This window comes from Gymnogyps californianus, chromosome 5 (genome assembly GCF_018139145.2).
Source record: "Gymnogyps californianus isolate 813 chromosome 5, ASM1813914v2, whole genome shotgun sequence".
NCBI lineage: Eukaryota > Metazoa > Chordata > Aves > Accipitriformes > Cathartidae > Gymnogyps > Gymnogyps californianus.
The window spans coordinates 35,866,044-35,888,081 of NC_059475.1; the positions used below are offsets into that span (position 1 = coordinate 35,866,044).

The following is a 22,038-nucleotide window of genomic DNA, read 5'->3' on the forward strand; positions in this document are numbered from 1 at the left end:
CAGCTCTTCTGAGAAAATGAATAGATACGGTCTCTGACAGCCTTATCGTCTTAAAAGTTGTCTTTTTGCAATCCCCTCTTTAGTGTTACTGCACAGTTTTTATTATAGTGATATGACTGCCAATCTCAGAACTCTAACATTAAAAGTTTATTTTCACTGAAAAGAAAATAAAATTAACATAATTTTGTATGATTTCTTAGTAAATTAACAAACAAGCCTTTTGCTTTCTAAATTTAAGCAATTCCACCTTACCTGGCTAGACTGAGATATGCTGCGGAGCTTTTCATTTTCACGCTGATGTGTTATTGCTTCTCCTCCTTCCTTGGTCCTTTCTATGCTCCATCCCATGGCCAACATGGTTTTCAGTGATTCTCTGGCAGGCCAACGATAAATTTCCTTTTCCTTTGAAGAAAATAATGCAAAATTTCTCTGTATTTAGCAAGTAGCAAAAACTCAATAAAAATATTCTGTCCTTCTTTATAAATTGTCACATGCCACAAAAGTAAAGAAAATTTGTATATTATATCTGAAGACATTTCTTTTTACATGAGAAAGAAGGTTTAAAATAGTTACAAATTTTTTGGTTTTATTCTTAGTGGCATTTATTGCTGGGATACGTGTTACAAACTAACAGCACTGAAGTAAGCTCTGGAGCAATACTGTAGTTTGTATGTGGAAACTTATTCATTGATTCCTCCAGCCCAAAATAATAAAAAATTGATGGCACTACAAGTGCTATGAAATTAGTTAGGCAAGTAGGTACATTTGAACGCATCAGCGCACGAGGCCTTTTTTTAGTCTTCCTATATTTATATCCATTCACAGATACAGAACGTTACTGATCTATACGCCTCTTCATATAAATACAGCCATCGATAAAAATTAGGGAACAGCTTGTATTCCAACACTCCTTTGAAAAGTAAAGGTGTTACAGAAAATCTGAAAAGTTGTGGCAAAGAAAATTCTGAGTATGTCATATTAAGACTTCACAAATGAACCTAATAAAAGTATTTCAGTTCTTACCATAAATAAGAATTTTTATGACGGTTACTTAACATGACAGTTTTTAGGGAAAGACCTGATTTTTAGGTTAAAAAGTTCTAATCTGAGACAACTCAGAGAATTTTCTTTGAACTGCTTTAATAACAACTCAACCAACAATTCTTCAGTTCCTCTCCAAAGATTTCAAAGCAATTTACAAACCTTGGGAAATTAAACCTTTTGAATCCCTCTTGATTTTTTGCCATCTCCATTTTCTGAACAGGAAAAGTGTGGTAAAGAGGGACAAATGTAATTGACTTGAGTCACCCAATGAATCATTGCAAAAATATGTAACAGAATTCAAATTCAGTTCGCTGTTCTGACAACTAGAAGACATTCATGCCTAGTCAAGAAATTCAAATAAAAAATGCATTCAAAATAGTTTAAATGTTTTTCCCCATTTTCAACGAAAGCATCTCCTACGCTTTCTTTAAATTTTTCTACCATCTTTCTTGAAGACAAAATTGCCTTCAGATATGTCAAATCACACTTTCATCTAAAAGCCAGGAGGTGCTGCCAGTCATTCTTCATCCATGAAGGCCTGAAAACCCTGTGCTATTGATACTTTGAATACAAATTGGCCCAGGCCTATGAAGACTGCCTAACAGAAGCAAATTATACAAGACTTTGTGTAAGATTAACTAAACAACCACTTTAGCATATAGATGTTGCTATTTTTAACCAGAAGAATTCTAGTTTGTCTCTCTTCCTTTTATAGCATATATTTGAAATGGATTTTAAAAAGTACACAAATCAATCTACTTTGTATTAATGCAGCTGAAATTTCCTCTATTACCTTTTCGGTTAAAGTTTTGAAAGGTCTTATTAATGGGTGAGTCTTCATATTTTCATCCAGTGAAACACCGTATTTCCATCCACTATTAGTCTGAAAAAAATAAGTATACTGAAATAAGATGAGAACAACATAGATGAGTAATGGCAAACTGGCCAGTTTAGTTTGTCATGTTGAACTGCTAATCTACTCCAATCTACTCTAATCTACTCACTGCCACAGAAATTTGTGTTAAAAGAGCATGCATCCATCTGTGGATACACTGGAACAAAACATGTCCCAGACAGATTACATGCCGTCTATGAGTAGTAGGTCTCATGCAATCAGTTCTGAGCCTAATATATGTTGGCCCCTTTCAAATGGACTCATGCATTAAGACAGCACTGGCTAAGGTAGAAAAGTGTCTCTATTCTCTGGGAGGCTAAAGTCAGCAACACAGAGAAGAAAATATAACATTAGCAGATCAAGCACTAAAGAACGTAACTTTAATGAATCCTTTACCTTAAACAATGTTAACCGAAATTTATGGTTTGAGATTAATGTGTGCATATTTACATATCCATATATATGTATACCTTTCTCAACAAATTTGCATACATAGCCCCCCACAACAACAGAATCGTTATTTCTATATAACTGTTCTATAAAATTGCTATTAATTTGTCATTAATTGTTATAATAAATTACTTAACCCCACCTCTATTTTTTTTCCTTGAATGAAAGAGGTTTAAAATTCATATTTGGGTTGAATAAGTTACTCGTATCCAAACACTTCCAACATAGTTATCAAAAACTGCAAGAACTCCATCAAACTGAATTTTGCTTAAATTTAACTCTAAAAGTTATATTTATTAACATCAAAATCTATTTGCAAAATGTAACACTAAAAAGGCCTTTATTAAATGTTTCACTGTAACATTAAAAAGATATAAAAAAATCACTCAGTATGTATTGTTTTATAGCTATTCTGAAGTAGTGAAACAAACACAACACAGTGACAGAGCACTTCGAAAATTATAGAGGAAATCAATACATAACAGCCTTCTTAAAGCTAAAAAGAAAGAAAAGCTATGACTACATTTTCTGAAATAAAAAAAAGGACATTAGACTTCCCAGGTACTCTCTTAGATCACAGAGCTGCTGCAGTAAAATTCAGTCTCTGACTCCCAGTCAAAAAACATCATTACCAGTCAAAATGAAGCTAAGATCTATATATTCTTACTTAAAAAAAAAGAAAACAAAACCCAAACCAAACCAAGTGCCACTTTTTCATTCCCCTCAAATCTTTATCCTAATAAATTCTGGCCACTTTGTAAAAGTGACAAATTTCAATGCATTTTCTTGAGCAAAAGATTTCTTCCACATAACCCTAAAGAAATATGCAGACATTAATGCACTCCGAACAAGGGTCTATCAGCTAAACTGTCCAGTTTTTCTTTCAATATTCACCCCAGGTGTTATTCACTAGCCCTTTTCTGACAGTTGCCAGTCTTAAAATAATTCCTACCTTATCAAAGGCCCATTTATCATGGGAATGTTCAGCATACTTGCTGACAATATACTCCAACTTTTCAGGAAGTACAAGGCTGTAAACAAAGGGGAGTATGGTCATTCAATCATACGTTACTGCAGTCTGATTTATGAAACAAATGTCAGTATAAAATAGCACTACTCAAAATGCTTCATCTCCAGATGAAGGCAAGACATTTGGCTTTGCAACTCCATTTCCTGTAGAAGAAATGCCACAAAACAAAGCAGAGCTATAATGGCATTTACAGGGAATCTTCAAATACATAGCAGTTGCACTTATGAGCAACTGAAATCACAAGGGAAAAAAACCTGCTTCACCGTAACCTACAGGTATTTTTCTTGGTAATTCTTAATACAGGATAATACTGGTATGGATGTTTCACATTGCATAATGATGGAGGGGTAAGACTTTAGTAGCAAGAATCAACTAGTGATCCTCAGTTCTTGAATATAAAAGTATTAGAAATCTGTATTTTAAAAGCACAAGATTACTAGGAAGGCCAAGTCTCTATTAAATCATCACACATGATCTGCTTATTTTGCTGTATCAGGTTGCTACAGATCAATTCTCAAAACTAAGTGAAGATTTTATAAAAATCAGGCAATAGACCAATTGAATCACCAGATTTTGATGATCTTGTACTATTTGTCATAAGCACAGTCTAAATAATGACAGTATCAAATGTATTACAGGTGTACATATCCCAAATATTTGAACTATTACGTAATAGGGTACATAATAAATATAGAATTTACTATGTACTCTGCAGATATAATGTGGAAATATTTAACATCTGTACAGTGCTGAGAAGAATACATTTTATATCTGGTAAACAAGATATATTGCAGTGAAGTATTTGGCAGGAGGAAGCAAAAATCCCTACACTACTTCTGAAAGGTACTAATATCATTAAAAAGTCAGTCACCAGCCAACTCACCCTACAGAGAAGAAAATAATGTTAACAAAGAATAGTATAAAAATATTTAAGGAAAGGAAATCACTATGATTTATATGACTCACTTTGCTGTGCTGACAGGCTTGGGATCAAAATTTCCTTCTGGATCCACTGAAGTCTGCTTTTCCAAAGTTGACCTAATTCGTGTATCTAAATAATCAGGGGGCAAGGCACCAGCTATAGCACTTAGACAAGGCAAAGCCATTCGAAAGAGCTCTGGATCATACTTCTGCAGGAGAGATAGGAACTGGTTGGAAAATCCAATAGAAAAACATGCAAATGTTAGTGAAAACCAAGCAGCCATATGTACAAATATTAGAAGAAGCAAACAAACAGTAAAGCACATTTAAAAATTAAGCACAGAGCAAAATTATTGCTGCAAGACATCTATTTTTCTTGATATCAACTTGATACGTTTTTAAGACTACTCAAATTAACATAAGAGTATGCTGACACTTGTATAAGTATATACAATGCAAGTACGACTTAAGCTTTCTTTGGGCCATTAAGGCCTACATAGGAAGGGTCAAGGGTTGTTTGCCTAGTTACAGAAGTACGATAATCTACAAAATAGTGTCTTCGTTCTAAAATTACTAACTCCTATCTTAACTGCAGAAGCCATTGTAATTTCTCCCTCTTTTCCCCTAATCTATTTCAGTTTAAATCATGCTGGTTAAAGGAAATTGTGTTTTACCGTAGCAAAGTCAGTTCATTATTTTTCAAAATTGCCCTGCTACAAGGTGAGCTAGCACATTTGCTCTTCTAAACAGTCATTTTAGCTCTGGAGAGAACATAGAAGTACTTGATATATAAAAACATAAGGTGGAATTACATTTGAAGAATCTATCCGTAGTAAATTGCCATGAAACAAATTTAAGGTCAATTGTTACACATTAGATTATAAAAAACATGCTAGAGGAAGTAGCAGCAGATCACTGTAGGTCAAGGTTTTCCTTCCCTCTCAAACAACATTCTTAGTATGTTTAGGAAAGAAAAAAAATCACTTCTCTATCTTTGGGATTCCCCATCTGTAAAATGGGCATAATGATATAGCTTTGAAAGGCTTTAAGATCTACTGATGAACACTACAGTGCAAGAGTTTGATGCTATTATAATTATTTAATAAAGTTTTACTCAGATAGCACAGGCATCTTTTTGATGTTATGACATAGGCACCAATCAAGCATTTATAGGAAAAAGATTTTACACTGCAAAAATATTTCTCTTGCTTCATTATTAGAAACAGAAAGACTATATGCTTCTATAAATCTGAATGACCACTTTGTGTCAAGAAAATGCTGAAGAACAATTTTAAGGTCCATTGAAAATACTTGCTGATAAAATTGCATGTTTATATCACAGCAAGCAGAAAGCCTAAAATTTTGAGGCTTTAACTTCCTCTAGTTTTTTTGCAACATTCTTTAGTGTGTATGGCACAAACAAAAGAAGTGAAATCACAGGGTAAATTGCTTCCACTACACAGCTGGAAGCCATGAAAATACCAAACCTGTGAATATCTCACTACAAAACAGAAAAATGGGGAATACTGTAGCTCAGCAGAATTACACAACTCTCCTTTCATTGGACTAACAACCATTTACAGAAAAATGAAAATGCTATTACAGAGGGCCATTAATATTGGCAGAAACATACCATCTTCATTTATCTGTAAAAAGCTAAGACGCACTAATTGGAAACATTTCATTGTGTCAGGCCCTCCTGACACTCTTTGCACTTGTGACAGCAGTAAGAAAGAGGTAAATGTCACTAAAATCAAATACAAATAAGGCTTAAAAAGCCATTTTAGAATAATGCAGAGACCATGCTCACTTCCATACTATAAATCAGAATGTCTAGAGAAGCAATCATCGAAATCTGTTGATTAGAGCTGGAACACAAATTCAGTGAGATGCAATGAAAAAATTTGTTATTGTCCCACAGTGACAACCTGATTTTTGAGCCCAATCAAGTACAAAAAGTATTTACTCAGTAAGGCATTTCTCCTATCAGAAATGTAACTTTTTCTTACTCGGAGAAAAAATGAATAAGTGAAAAAATCCCAAGATCACACTTTAGAACAGGAAAATGGAAAACTGTTTATTTCTAAGAATGTTACATCATACTTCTTAGGCTGGGCAATAACCAGAAACCTAACAAAATACAAGTGTATGTTTGAAAACAGACAATGTAAATTTACTGTGCATACACCAACAATTTGACAAGCATATACATACAATTCTTAAAATTAACTTTTTGTCAGTAAAAAGTATTTTTTAAAGTTTAGTAGAGAGATAGGAGAGGAGACAACACTGACTTGTTAGTGCAGCAAGCAATCTGCCTCATTACAAGTGTAAGGCTATATGGGTATAACAAGACAAAGATTTGACATTTCATTAGTTTGGAGAGAATCTTTCAAGATTTAGCATTCAATTTTTCATTAGAAAGTTACTTCATTAAAAACATTCATTGCCATATCTCCCACATTAGGCGAAAGAATTGTTAAAATAGGAACTTTCTGCACTTGGCACTGCAAATTATCATTGTAATGCTTTTATAGTCATCCCATACTGTAAGGTGAATGACAGTCATTACCTTATGAGATAAGGAATCAAATATTCCCCAGAAAAGTTTTTCAGTTAAATGTAATTCTTCTTCTGCTGCAATTCCATAGCTTCCCATTCCTGAAGGCAGACAATAATATTTCCAGCACTGCTCATAATGATTTGTCAGAAGCTAGATTTTCAAGAAAATAAAAATGCACGTAAAACATTGGTATTTAACAAAATAACATACTGGTTAGTGAAGTCTGAATTGCCAGTATCTGTTTAAACAGTTACTTGAATATTATTATTGTTTATTTCTGTCTTTTCATTTCTAATGGCTAATAAAAATGGTCTTCCTTTCTTTTCTTTTTGGGAGAGCAGTAGAGCCCATGCTGTGAAAGTATAAAGCCTGTATTATCCCCAGCTGCTGCTGTGGGATTCTGTGATGACAGTGAGTAGCAAAATGACAAAATTTCAGGATTGTCACCATTTCAGTACAGATTAGCTCACAGGATAAAAATAGAGACAATGAAATGGGTATAAAACAGGACATGATAGATGCTGGTAAAAAAGTTTTACAAATTCAAATTGATTTTCTGTCATTTGTAGCTGATGGCCTCAGTATTATTCAAAATATTGCAAAAGACACCTGCAGTACACTCTTTTAGCCATGCCTGCTCATCTCTGGAAAAACCTATGGAACTAACTATTGTACAGACAATCCATAACATAGCAGTTAAAGAGCTAGCATATATGATTATTGGTGCACTCTACATCATTTCAAATCTCTACTGATCTCTTCTTTAGAACTAAAAATTCCTATCCCATGGGAAATTCTGAAATTTCTTTTAGCATCAGACTAGAATATTGACATTTTAATTTTCCTGCAATTTTCATTAGGAAGGGAAAATAATAATAGAAAACCCAAATCAAACACTCCCTCTTCGCCACACTTTTGCTCCAAAATTACTGATGCTCCAGAATATGTCTGTGAATCTGGCAGCTCCGCTTTATAGTATGACAGAATTTCAATTCTGCCATAAAAAGACCTGCAGACCTAAGATCAGGCCCTTTTATCCCAACAGGAACAGGAGGCATACCTAACAGAAAAATTCTAAATAAAAGTTATTTATCATCTCACAATTGTAATTCTCTATTTACAGAAAAAGACTTCAGTTAAAGATTGCTCAAAAATAAAAGGTGAATTCTGTTCCCTGTATCCTATTCTTTGTAGACTTCACTCAAAATTTATTCCTAGACTATGCATCCTACCAAGAGTTACTATAGTTCATATAGCAGAAGGATAATGCTAACATTTAATATGATACTTTAAGATACTCTTGCTGAAGCAGTGAAAAAGTCAACAGTTCACTGAACAAAATCGCATAATCGACTTACTATATACTGTTTGCAATAGGCAAGATTTCACAAAACTTTTAATTGTTATATTCAATTTGAAGGACTTTATAAAACAATAACATTATTTTGAATTCAGAAGTCATTGCTTCACCCTGCCCCATTCTGTTTTTAAAAACATGATGATGACAGATTATTGTGAAGTAAGTTTTATGCTGAATGCATGTACAGAAAGTAAAGCATTTACCTTGAGAGGCATTTTACAGTATTCATTGAGTAGCGGCACATCAAAAACTAGCCTTCTCAACAGCTGCTGTAGCATAGAGGGACGTAAGTGGCTGTAATTTAAAAAAATAGAAGTTCTTAGTAAAATTAATCCAGTCCAGTGAAAATGAAATAAAAATTGAAATCAATTTGCATATTGGAATTCAAATCACTCATTAAAAGTATTCTGAAAAACCGATGGTAGGTGCTTAAGAAATCTCACTATGCCTCATCTACATATAGAATGATATAGCACAGAAAGATGTGCTACTTCTGGACTCTCTTAAGTGAATAGACAACTTGTGTGATTGTGCCATATGACAGCAGAGGGAAGGGTGCTCGATTTTTTTCAGAATACACAGAGGGGACAATCTAAGCAAAAGAAACAGAATATTATCCTAACAGAATGGTTTCTGATATGACACTAAAAAGCAACACAACACTTCTAACTGAAACTGATCTGGGAAATACATTATGATTATTCTTATCAGAAATAAAGCTCAACTGGAAGACTGAATAAATTACCCAGCATTTCTTTTCTAGCTATTTCATTTCAGTGATCTATAGACTCAAAATCAATGTAAAAATGCTCCTTTCATATCTCCCCCTCAGTCATCACTTTTTCAGGCTGAAGATTCCTGGTCTACTAAGCTGTTCCAAAGGAGCGCAATTATTTCTTAAGTTGATCCCTTTCGTTAGACTTTTCCGAATCTTTTCCATTTCTACTATATCCTCTTTTTGGCAGGGGTCCAGTGCTATGCACAAACTGAAAATGCACACTGCATTACTAATTTCACAGTCCACTGCACAGACAAACAGCACTACAGTTTATGACAAAGATAAAGAATTATGAGTCAGTTGCCAAATCTACATTTCAGTTCCTGATTCTCCAGTGCTCAGTTCAGTTTTAGGATCAGTTTTAGGATTTGGAGAGTGGGGGGTAGTTTTTCTTTTTCTTTTTTTTTTTTTTTTAAACTACGGCCAAGGTTCTTCAAACCACAATCAGAAATACAAACGTGTCGATCCCTTAAATCCCCAACACACACTCACTGTCAGACTTGCCAGAACATTTTTGGTAATTACTGGGTTTTTTTTTTTACAAATAATCAGAATTTATGCTGTATCACCATAAAGCTCATATCAATATGACAGCTTGTATAATGCAGTACCCATAACAAAAAAATCAAATCTATTTTCTCTAAGGGGGAAAAAAAAAATCCTATCATACACTCTGGTCATTTATTTCATGCAAGAATAAAATAATCTTAGTTCTACATTATACACAAAGAAAGCAATTATTAAAATACTTATACTGGATAAAAGAAATAAATTTGTACATAGGTATCATACATACTGGCAAATAGCAAGCAGGCATTCTTCAATAGTGTCTCTTTGTGCTTTTGTAAGGGAACGTCCCTTGGATAACCTATATATTGTGTGAAGCATGGAGTCAACCAGAGAGGCGTGATGCTCTGTTCCAGAAAAGAGGGGAGCACATCTTTTGAGTAATGGAAACACAGCTGAGCAAATATATCTATTTAGTGCAAGAGCTGCCTCTGTGGTACTTAGAGAAACCTGTATGAAGTAGTAAATGATTGTTAGTATCATATGGAATAAAGGTTACTAAATATTAAGTCTATAAAACATAATAATGAAATACTCCATAAGTCCCCTTAGCGGCTGGGTGCTAACATGATATTCCCAGTATATACATGAGGACAAAAGCTATTTTTTTTTAACTTGAGAAAATCCAAGTCATCCACTTATCTCCTATCTCTTGCCCCACTGCACTCTGAACCAATAGGAGCAAAAAAGAACATGCAGCTTCTTTCTTTAAACAGGTTAGCAAAAACCACGAAGCATTAAGTAGCACTTTTCATCTCACTTAATTTCTTCATACCTACACATATATGTATTTTCAGTGTAATTCTTGGAAGCACATATGAAATAAAAGTAATCATTAGGCTATTACAGCGTATCTAATGCACTTACTGTATAATTAATGTAAGCCTGTATTAAAAGTTTTTAAACTACATTACACTGTTACTTCATAAGGTGGTACTGAATGCTTATGATCAGACTTAAGCATTATAAATTAATAGTAACTGAATTATTACTGTTTGTGTTTATAGCGAGCCTATACTACCCCTTTTTTTTTAAAGCTGTTTTAATTTGCAATTCCGTTTCTTACACTTACAGAGCCACTACATCCAGCCACTGCACCTAAAGTCCATAGCAAAATACTTACTGTATCCAAAGAGGCAGAGGCTCTTAAATCTGGTAAAAATCCAACTTCCAGTAGGTGAAGGAGGAAGCTTTGGTCCTTAATACCATAGACACGGTCCAAGAAGAGTACCATGGGTGCTTTATGATCAGGACAGAAATTTGCAGACATGTCTGGCTCATTTACTGTGCCATCTACACAAATACATAATGCAATTTTTAATAGTAGATAACTGATAAAACAAGAAACATCAAGACAATGAAAGACACTATAATTATATTTAATGTGTAAAATCACATGTTCAATGAAAATTATATTCTTGTTCAGTTTTCTTGTATGCTGAAAAAGAATACTAAGTTTTTATTATTTAAAAAACCCTATTATTTTGCAATTTATTAATCTTTCACTCTTAAATGAAAGCTTAAGAAGGAATGGTAAAGTATTCTACTTGTTTCATTACTATTATAGAGAATGTTTATATGGTAAAATTACAGAAATATTACTGCAAATATTAAAAATATATAGCAACTGTGAAGTCAAAGAAGGTTCAGACTTTTAATTTTTGTCTTATGTAAACTAGACTAGAAAGAACATGGAATCCAAAGGGAAGACAACAATAACGCAGAAGTTAACTGTGTATCAGATAAACCATCTCTGACTGTAAAGGGGAATAGACAATTCTTGTGAAACAGAAAGGACAACAAAAGGAGGGGAAGGAGGATAAAGTTATTTTGCCCTAGAAGAAAATGACAGACTGGTAGTTTATAGTGCATGGAACATGAAGAAATTAATAGGAAACATGGAGATCATATGCCATAAAATCCTCATCCTCTGTTGAGTTTATGCTTTACAGAAAATTTCAGTTTGTATCGTTATCTTGGAAGTTATTTTGTGGAAATAAAACCATCCTGGATAACCACATTGACTGCTTCTAGGAAAGAATCAACAGTTGCATAACAAGCACCATCATCAATACACCTCTGCACTCTGAACTCTGATTTTGAATTATTTTTGAGTTCCAGAGTGAAGAGGGTGAAAACTCAAGAGTCTTCACTGACTTCCCTTTAACAGGCAGTGTTAAGAAGGCTGTTATTTCCACTGACAAAAACTCAATTTCAACCTCAGTGAGAGGTAGGGATCCAGGTGCAGATAGGGAGCTATGCAGTTTGATGCAGAGAGAGCAGTAGGTCCATGCCATGCCCTGGGTTCAGGTTTTGTATGTGTACACACAGTACACAATGTTTGGGTCTTCAGAGAGTAGTCTCATTCCCCAGAGGTGAGACTGGATGAATCAGAGTAGTAAGAGAAACAGATAGGTCCTACAGCAACACAGCATCATAGCCTCAACTCCACAGTGGCAACCTTTGAGGTACTGAGGAGGACCTAAATCTTGGGGAAGGAGTCTATCTACCTGGGAAGGAAGGAACTAATCTCTTAAGAGAAGAACCACTCCTCCACCCTATGTCAGTATGTCCCATTGCACATAGGATTCTCCTGTGGTAGACAGGGTCCCCAAGGATATGAAGAAGCAGGCAGCGGAAGTGGGAGATTGCTGTATTAGGCACTAAGGTGGGTGGCTTCATAATGTGTAAGAGGATTCCATGATAACTTGCCCATTCCTTATGGGAGGAGCTTGTGGGAGGCAGGCAGAGATCTTGAGTCTCAAAGGATAGGTGAGATAGTGGTGTAGAGAAGAGGGCTTTAGTTAGATTGATTATAAAAGGGGGAATTCTTTTGGGACAAGATGAACAAGTACAGAAATAGCCTGCACCTTAATGAAAAAGAAATCAGTCTTCTAGGATTGAACATTAGAGGTCAGAGTGGAACATTATACCTAGAAATGGGGGAAAAGACAACAGGTGTGGAGGAGCACCTTCTTCAGATAAGGACAACCCCAAAGTGAATATGTCTGGTTTTCACTTCCTCTGAAAAGGCCAGGGGAGAAATAAATAGCACAGTTCCAAGAAACAGGAAAGGCAATTAAAATGCAATGTGCATGTGCAACTTTTTAATCAAGCAAGGACAAACAGGACTCTATACTGAGTCATCAGTGACCTGGAGAAGGAAGCAAACACAGGAGCCTAAAAGTCTGTATACAACACTAAACTCTTCTGTATGGTTAAATCATTAACAAAACTGAGTGGGCAAAGTAGACACAGCTGTACTTCAATGCAGACAACTCCAATGCATCTGCAGAAAAATAAGACATGCCTACATGATGCTGAACTTGGAACTGACATTACAAAGAGATCCTGAGGTCATCACTGAAATTCTGTGAAACCATCAGCTCAATGTGTAGCAGCGACCAAGTAAGTCAACAAGATGGTGGGCACCATCAGAAAGGGGTATTCAGAGTATGAGAGAGGGCATCATTTTGCTGCTATATAAAATAGAAAATTAATACGTAAACCAAACTATTGTGTGTCCCCATTATCAGTACAACCTGCTCACGTCTTGTGTACCTCCCACAGCTGTTTTCCATATCTCAGGACTGCAGAACAGAGATAGTGAAGGTACACAGAAGGGCAACTAAAATGATTCAGGCAATGGAGCAGTTATCTTATGATGAGAGACTAAGAAAAGCTGAGATTCTTCAATTTGGCAAAATGAGGACTGAGAAAGGATATAACTGAGATTTAGAAAATGATTAATGTAGCTGACAAGGTGAATGAAGAACTGCTATACACCAAATCCCGAAATACTACAATTCAACGATGTTAATTAAAATTAGTAGAGTATAAGTTTAAAAAAAAACAAAGATATGCTTAAAATGCTTCTTTATATAGCAAATAGTGAAGTTCTGGAACTTATCGCCACAGGAGTTTGTGGGTACAGACATTATTCCAAAGGGATTAGATATATTCTTGGACACCAGGTCCAGAAACAGATATTAATGGGCAGGGAGGTATACTCTAAACAAATGACTGGATGATATGGAAGTACAAAGGGACTGAGTCCAAGCTTACACATTCTCCCTAAAGAGACAGCATCTCTACAGCCACGCTGGAGACAAAGTACTGGGATGGACGGCCCATTAGTGTGATCCTGTAAAGTATTTCTTATGTTCTTACATTCTCTGCTCCACAGGAGTAAGCATCTGTTCTACTGGAGCAGCTCTAATTGATACATATCTAATTAAAAGCTGAAGAACAGTTCTCTGCTTGTATTCAACTCAAACAAAACTGCTCTATTTTACACCTGAAGGCTTATGTGCCAAAAGATTTTTATAAAAAGATGAACTGGTCTAATAAAAGTATTGAAGTTACCTTTGTTAACTGTTGACAGCTTTAGTGGTATACTTATAATCCCAACCAAATCTTCAGTTGGCACTAGAGATCGAAGGATTGACCTGATTCGAATAGCTTCCCCTTTTCCACTTTGAATAAGCTGTTAGAAAAAGTTTATCAATTAAGAAATTTAGTACTGAGTGACATAAGAAAAATTTCCTCAAAATACTGATATTAATATCATTTTTTTCAAACACTGGAAAAAAATGCACAGAAATTCAATTTATCCCAGCACTCTAACGGAGTTGGCCATTTTCAGCTGATCCTACTTTTGAATCTGTCCTAATTTTGATATCATAACAATAATTTCACAATATTATAAATTCCCAATAACACAAAAAAACCCCACATGGATAAGATTCCTAAACCAATCAGATAAAGTGATGAAACTGAAAATTTCTGAAATGCTCATGTTATTTACAGAACCTACAGTGCCAGGTTTTGAGCTTGCCTCTTTATACTATGAACAGATGCAAACCTGTCTGATGTATCTACGCATTTTTTTATTATTTCTATGCAGTAAAAAATTCAAAAGGCATTAAGAACAATGAGGTGACCAATTCCTTTCAACTTCTAGCAGAAATTAAGTATTCACAACCTGTGTGTCTGAAAATCTCTTCCAGTAATTTTCTTAACATGAAACTACTATCTCTGGCAACAGACAGCTACATACAGCTTTACAGCTAATAAAGTTAATAGCTTTGGCAATAGTAAGTAGGGAGGTTACAAGCCAAATATCTTGCTTCTTGTTGTATTGAGATACATATTGCATTTTCAGCTGGATTTACGCTACTGAAGAATTCTGAATACTGACAAGCAAAAGTCAGTCTAACTAAAACCAAGTCTTGCATGTGGCTGTTACAGGCATTACAGTCAAACCAGTTATTCTACATATTTTTCCATGTATTCATGTGGTGTAGATACCATATTTCATCAGTGCACACAAAAGCAGCTCTGTATCACATTCTTATGAAATGATTTTTATGGCTTTCTAGAGAACAGTAAAGGGCCAGTTTCAGAAATTTCATTGGTAGTATAAATGTGAAACACTAGTAGTTCATCTTTGCTTGGATTCCATAGACATATAAAAATTCTCAAAATTACAGATAAATAAAAAAGCATAAGGAATCAAAAGACCGTGATTCTTTATAAACAGCTTGCAGGGAACACATCTGTCTAGATACAGAGAGAAATGTAATGAAGTCCACCTTCTGAAGGGAAGAAGCCTTTGAATAGAGAACAGTTTAGTTAGACATGTACAGTTCTGTTTACAAATCTCCTACATTTTCTGAGCAAGTCACAAAATGAACTTACATGCATTTCTGGTGCACAGCGTCCAAGTAAATCTATGAGAGCTGAGTAAAATGACATGATTGCATTGCCCATGTGCACAATCTCCTCCTCCTCCTCCTCCTCATCACTAAAAGGTAAACAATACTAGTGAGCATTTTTGCTAATGTAAGTTTATAGCTCCTCTCTGGAGCTAGATCCATGCTCCAGAGACTATTCATGAGATATACTAATTTCCTCTGGCTCCAGATTACAGGGTTTTTATCCCTAGAGTAAGCATGCAATTCAACAGTAATAACTGACTTCACACGAGCCTTCTATCTTCCTCTTTCACTTTACTTTAGGTTCATTCCACAACAGCCTTTTCCTTTGCTTTGTCTTTCAGGCTTCTTCTCTTCTGTAACTCTCATTCCACTTTTATCTAGCTCATGCTTTATGAATTCCATATGACAACTGCTTGTGGGTGCAAATCTCTAATGCTCTATGTTTGTATAATGCCTTACACAACAGGGCCTAATATCCACATATTGCAAGCATGATTAAACCAGCTATTAAATCATCATTTGCCAAACAAGCATTCACATTTACTTACCCTTCTCTTTTATATGCCTGGGAGGGAAGGTCACGAGTAGGATTCTCTGAGATCCTGATAGCTTCCTGCATAGCTGCCAGCAAACCATTTCCTCCTTCTCCCCTAAGGTCTGGTCCAAAGCATTCTGGCCGTCGAATAAGGAGCTTGACAACAACACTTGCATTTTCCTCAACACTTTCACCTGAGGACCAAAAAGCACTATACACACTTTCTCCTGAAAGGTATCCTTAAGTCAGAAGACAACCGCATTTCCCCCTAAATTTTACAAAATATAAAACAAATCCTCATCCTTATTTTTGAAAACAGAAATGTATCAAGTTGGCAGCATTGGATGTGCTTTATCAAAAATATACTGAGGTTTAAAAGTGACAGTGTATACTTGCCTTGCAAAAGTTTTACTATACTCCATCTAGAAAGGTTCACTTTAGATGGTTAATTTGCTTTTTATGGCAGACTACTCTCTCTGGTATAAAGGCTAACAGTCCCAAGAGGCAAGAAGTCTGCTATTGGGGAGGGTGGGAAGGAAGTTTTGACTCCAGTCAAGCCCCTCAGCCTCTCGCTCTCTCCCTTCTCCTGAAGGACAGGGAGAAAATAGAAGGAAGGTGTGACGACTCATGGATCAAGATAACAACTGTCTAGTAGAGAAAGGAAAAGCTATGCATGCAAGCAAAGCAAAAAGACAAATTCATTCACTGCTTCCCAGGCAGATGTTTAGCCAGTCCCTAGAAAGCAGGGAAGACAAGCGCCATAACCACGAATGTCCCCCTCTTCCTTCTCCTTTCTCTGAGCTTTTATTGCTGAGCACAATGTCATGGTATGGAATATCCCTTCGGTCAGTCTGGGTCAGCTGTCCCGCCGTGTCCCCTCCCAACCTCTTGCCCACTCTAAACCTACTCACTGGGGCCAGGGAAAAAGGGGAAGGGGCAGAGTGGGAAAAAAAAAGAGAAAGACTTCACGCTGCACAAGCACTGCTCAGCAACAGTCAAAACATTGGTATGCATCCTGGTTTCAGCTGGGATGGAGTTAATTTTCTTCTTAGTAGCTGGTACAGTGCTGTGTTTTGGATTTAGTGTGAGAATAATGTTGATAACACACTGACGTTTTAGTTGTTGCTAAGTAGCGCTTATCTTAAGTCAAGGTTTTTTCAGTTTCCCATGCTCTGCCAGCAAGCAGGTGTGCAAGGAGCTGGGAGGGAGCAGAGCCGGGGCAGCTGACCCGAACTAGCCAAAGGGTATTCCATACCATGGAACATCATGCCCAGTATATAAACAGGGGGGAGTTGGCCAGGAGGGGCGGATCGCTGCTTGGGCATCGGTCAGTGGGTGGTGAGCAATTGCATTGTGCATCACTGGGGTTTTTTTTTTCTTTTTTTCCCCTCTTCTTTTTTTTGTTATATTCCCTTTTCATTAAAATTATTATTATTATTATTATATTGTTAGTATTATATTTTACTTTGGTTATTAAACTGCTCTTATCTCAACCCACAAGTTTTACCTTCCTTCCTGATTCTCCTCCCCATCCCAGTGGGAGCTGGGGGGGAGTGAGGGAGCAGCTGCATGGTGCTTAGCTGCTGGCTGGGGTTAAACCATGACAGTATGTTATCAACACTGGTTTAGCCATAAATGAAAAGCAGAGCACTATACCGGTTGCCATGAAGAAAGTTAACTTCATGCCAGCCAGACCTAGTACAGGGCGTGAGAGTTACTTGATTTTTAATGGGCCAGCTGAAGCAAGGAATGTCGCTTAACATGTCCTTAGTACTTCATCAGTGGAAAACTCATCTCAGAGTTTAATCTTCTTAATATGACTAAAGAATATCAATTTGTATTTTAGGTTAAATATACTTAGAGTAAAATCTCCTGATTCTTTCTACTGCATGTTTAAATATTTGTTAAATCTTCTGCTTGCTATTTAAAGCCTGAAATTGAATACTTCATCTTTTCTATATAAAAAAATCACATTAAAATCAGTTTTAAAGGTTATGGCTTGCCTGAAACAACCCCATTTATAACAGCTTTGTGTGGAAAAATATATGTATATTTGAAAAGGGAAAAGAGCGGGTTTAACTATTGTATAAATTCAGTACAGGCAGACAGATTGTGATCTAGATGCTTGCTGAATAGAAGTCATTAGGAAAAGGAACCTTCATATAAATGAACTCTTTGTATGTAACTAACTGCTTCGTGGACTGCAGTTAGTGGCACGTGGAAGCATGCTAGGAATAATAATTGGGTCAAAAGCTCAGCTTATGGTTAAATGCAACTTTTTAGACATTCACAGTGGCTACCTTGTAAGAATACTGATAATCTGTAGGAAGATATGAAATTAATGGGACATATAGGAAGCAAACAAATTACAGGAAAAGAAACAGTTCACAGTCACTGAACTTGTGCTGTCAGTAGCTTGGATCATCAGTATCTATATTTTACATGCAAGCTACAATACTAAACCAGTACAGAAATGCAAGTAGCAAGTTTATATTAAACTGAATGTTGCAGCTTTAGCAGCCAGCAAAAAAGTAGGATTGGAAACTGTGGTTTAGCTGAGAGCAGCAGTGGTGCTACCAGGAAGTCAGAGTCAATGGAAGGCAATGGTAGGTGAGATAACTGGGACTGACTGGCTCTAGAAGGAGCAGCTAAACACTTTAAACATGTCAGTCTTGTATTTTTCCCACTTAGAACACCAGTATGAACTTGATACGGAACAGAGGACAAGAGGAAATTGCCTCAAGTTGTGCCAGGGGAGGTCTAGATTGGGTATTAGGAAAAATTTCTTCACGGAAAGGGTAATCAAGCACTGGAACAGGCTGCCCAGGGAAGTGGTTGAGTCACCATCCCTGGAGGTATTTGAAAGACTTGTAGATGTGGCACTTAGTGACATGGTTTAGTGGCGGACTTGGCAGTGTTAGGTTTATGGTTGGACTTGATGACCTTAAAGGTCTTTTCCAACCTAAATGATTGTATGATTCTATGATTCTATACCCTAACTACTGACTTTGCACAGATTCTATCTTTTTTTTTTTCTTTCTTTCTCCTTTTCATTCACCTTATTTTCATACTGCAGGGAAAAAGCAGGATTTTAAATCTTAAAGTCAACAATCTTAGTTTCATTTGGTTAAACCTTCTAAGTGAAGATTTTTAAAATAATGAATTAAGTAAAATCTAATCTCAAAAAAATTCACTACATACCTCTCTATAGATATACAAATCATCATCAAAACATGCACAACATTCAGCTACAGTTACCAGATGCTCCTGAATCCTTGCATGTTTCATGTATCTTTCGAGGAGGCAAACACAAAACCTCCTTAAAAATTGTAAGGGACTGTTTGAATCCATATTACAGAATCAAATAGCAAATACAAAAAAAATTATAAATGTAATTAATTTTTAGTTTAATAAAAGCACTACCAATATTGTTTTGATAAACTATCACAAGATCAAAGTTATCTTCATCTAATTATACAGAGTACTGTTAACATTGATGTATAAATTCAGCAATGAAAAACACATACTTTATTAACTCAGTGACTGCTTGTTCTACATTTGTTATATTATAGCAGCTTGTTAAGCTAGTTTAGCAGCTCGCTCAATAGCTACAGGCTTATCAACTAATGAATATACTTCAGGTATGTTTACTGAACTGAAGAGTAAATATGTTTATTGTTTCTGTTTCAGGTATTATTTGCTAATTTCAGACCAATAGTATGCGAATAGAACAGCCAAAATCTAAAAATTAGACTGTTTAAAATTATTTCCCTTCTGGCTGTCCCTAGCTGTCCTTTAAAACACTTTCCATATTCGCAGACCAGATAGGTGGTGAACAGACAAATCTTTTGATCTCATCTAATCTCTAATCTAAATTACTAGTTTGATGAAAAAAAAATCCACATGAACTGGAGGATGTTTTTTGTTTAGTGGCATTCAGATAATTTAAATTTGATTTTAGCATATTTGTTTCATAAATTTCAAAAGGAAATTGCCCGCAGAAGCAAGTATAAGACAGTTATCAAAGGAGGTAATATTTTCTTTTTTTAAGACATCAGATTTAAGGTACACAGTCAGTGTGCTTTATAAACACTGATCCCTCAGAACTATATAAACATGTGACCTATTGGAAATTTGCTTTTTGTAATGCAAAATGGCTTAATTACAAACCTCTCAATCTCCCAGTGGTATAGTGGCCAAGAAAGGTCTAAAATTAGTGCTCACTGGTTATGTTTATAACCAGCATATGTGGTATATGTAAATACCACAGTTTACTTACTGGAAGAATTCCTAACATCATTTGCTACCTTAACAGGTTACTCTATTAAATAATGCAAGTTGCAAAAAGAGTAAGGAAAAAATGCGACTAACTATGAAGATTCAAAAAATTACAATAAGCAGCATATATCAATAATCTTGTATTTGTAGTGAGAACAGTATGCATTAATCTCTTTTCATCCATTAACACATTTTTATGGTTAGAAAAGTAATTTTAAGGAAACCTTTTGATGGAATTTGGATGCAAAGAATTACACTTACTGTTAACAAAAACCGCAAATCTTAAGAATGACAGGTAACGTTCACCCTCTATTGGATTCCATCCAATGTCTGGATAGCCTTTAGCCAGCAATACTGGACAACTCTGGAGGCCGCAACCCGCCAGGTAGGTAACAACCTACAATACAGAAGCAATTTATTCCTGTGTTTAGAAAGAAGTTTCTAAAAATAAGTATGAAACCAAATGAACATAGTCTTTTTTTTTTTAATAACAAGGTTTTTATATACTAGGTGTTTCACCTGAGAAATTACCAACATAGCTCATTATTGCATCAGTCTTTGTTTCTACTTCTTGCTTTTGATGATGATGAAAAAAAGTCAAGCACTCTTTATTTCTGAAGTTACCTAATTCTATGACAACACAACAATACAACAACATGAACAAATGTGGAATGTGAAAAGTAGAATAAAATATTGTGGAATTCAGATCTTTTTTTACAATAAATAAACAACAGTTAAAATACTATTTAACAACTTTAAAAATCACATCAATAACCATGTATGGCTAATTTGCTACAATAGCAAAATAAATATTGCATCAAAAGTTTATTAACTGTAATTCCAATTTTAATAGATATGCAAACAACTTCATTTTTCAGAAGACTGATAAACATGAGCGAACAGTTTTAAGAGTCTGAAACCAGAAAGATTAATATTTTTGGTAATATGTAAATTCCTAACACAGCATTTCTTATCAAGAGGAATATCTTTAACTAAGAGAAATCCTTGAGAAATGATGACAAATTTCATTAATTATAGTAAACTGAAGTTCTGAAACGTACAGAATGATTTCTCAATCACTTAAAAGGAAATTTGCAGATAACTGCACAAACGTGGTTTTTGTTTTTATTTAAAATACACAAAGGACAACATATGAACATGATTACAGTACTTAAATATATTTTGAAATAGGTAATGAACATCAAGAACTTTTCATAAACCTGTAAAAAGAGATGCAAATTATAATTTCTTACAATGGAAGGCAGCCAAAAATGGGTGGCAAAAGGCAGATAGGTTTTTCTATTTGGAAAAGGGAGATATGTTATTCTGCTTAAGCGCCCTATAGCAATTCCACCATCCATGAGATCATATTTAGTCATTATCTAATGTCCTAACAGAGAAACTAGTTATGAATGCAGGAAGAAGAATTATACCTGTGCTGATACAGTATACAAGTTGCCTCCAAAATGCTACAACAGAGGAAAAATGGGCTGGTGTGAAAAATTTGCTTATTACAGTATGCAGTAAGGAAGTTACTCAATGCACTCAGTGGAAAAAGTAACAGGACTCGATAGTTTTCTAGTATCCATTCAGAAGATATGAGTGAATACACACTTGTAGGAGTCTAGAGATGCAGCTCGTATAGAATGTGAGAAAAATGGTAGACTGTCTCTTCACCTCTTTTTAGATGTTATAATGCTACCACCAAATCCCATAATTTTAATCTATTCAGTTTACTACAGTATGTCATCAGGCCATGGGATACTTTTCTTGTGCAAACCTCCACCTTCCACACATTCATACATTTGCAATAAAAACAGATCAAATTTGCAATGGCAAAAGTTGAGAAGTTAAGCTGTCTATGTGTAATTTATTTGCTTTGAACACAGGCTTTTTG

At 35.3% G+C, this 22,038-nt stretch overlaps 1 protein-coding gene across 1 annotated transcript in view; it reads right to left on the minus strand.

The window, feature by feature from the left end:
* The window catches only part of RYR3 (ryanodine receptor 3), a 210,869-nt gene that overhangs the window by 74,964 nt on the left and 113,867 nt on the right, over window positions 1-22,038 (minus strand). Inside the window, exons 43-54 of the mRNA XM_050897083.1 lie at window positions 20,403-20,538; window positions 15,877-16,057; window positions 15,309-15,414; window positions 13,974-14,094; window positions 10,732-10,901; window positions 9,838-10,058; window positions 8,467-8,557; window positions 6,913-7,053; window positions 4,386-4,567; window positions 3,342-3,420; window positions 1,838-1,927; window positions 253-402 (exon numbers count right to left, since the gene is read on the minus strand). Of these exons, the coding sequence (XP_050753040.1) occupies window positions 253-402; window positions 1,838-1,927; window positions 3,342-3,420; window positions 4,386-4,567; window positions 6,913-7,053; window positions 8,467-8,557; window positions 9,838-10,058; window positions 10,732-10,901; window positions 13,974-14,094; window positions 15,309-15,414; window positions 15,877-16,057; window positions 20,403-20,538 (1,668 nt within the window). The remainder of the gene's footprint in view (window positions 1-252; window positions 403-1,837; window positions 1,928-3,341; window positions 3,421-4,385; window positions 4,568-6,912; window positions 7,054-8,466; window positions 8,558-9,837; window positions 10,059-10,731; window positions 10,902-13,973; window positions 14,095-15,308; window positions 15,415-15,876; window positions 16,058-20,402; window positions 20,539-22,038) is intronic.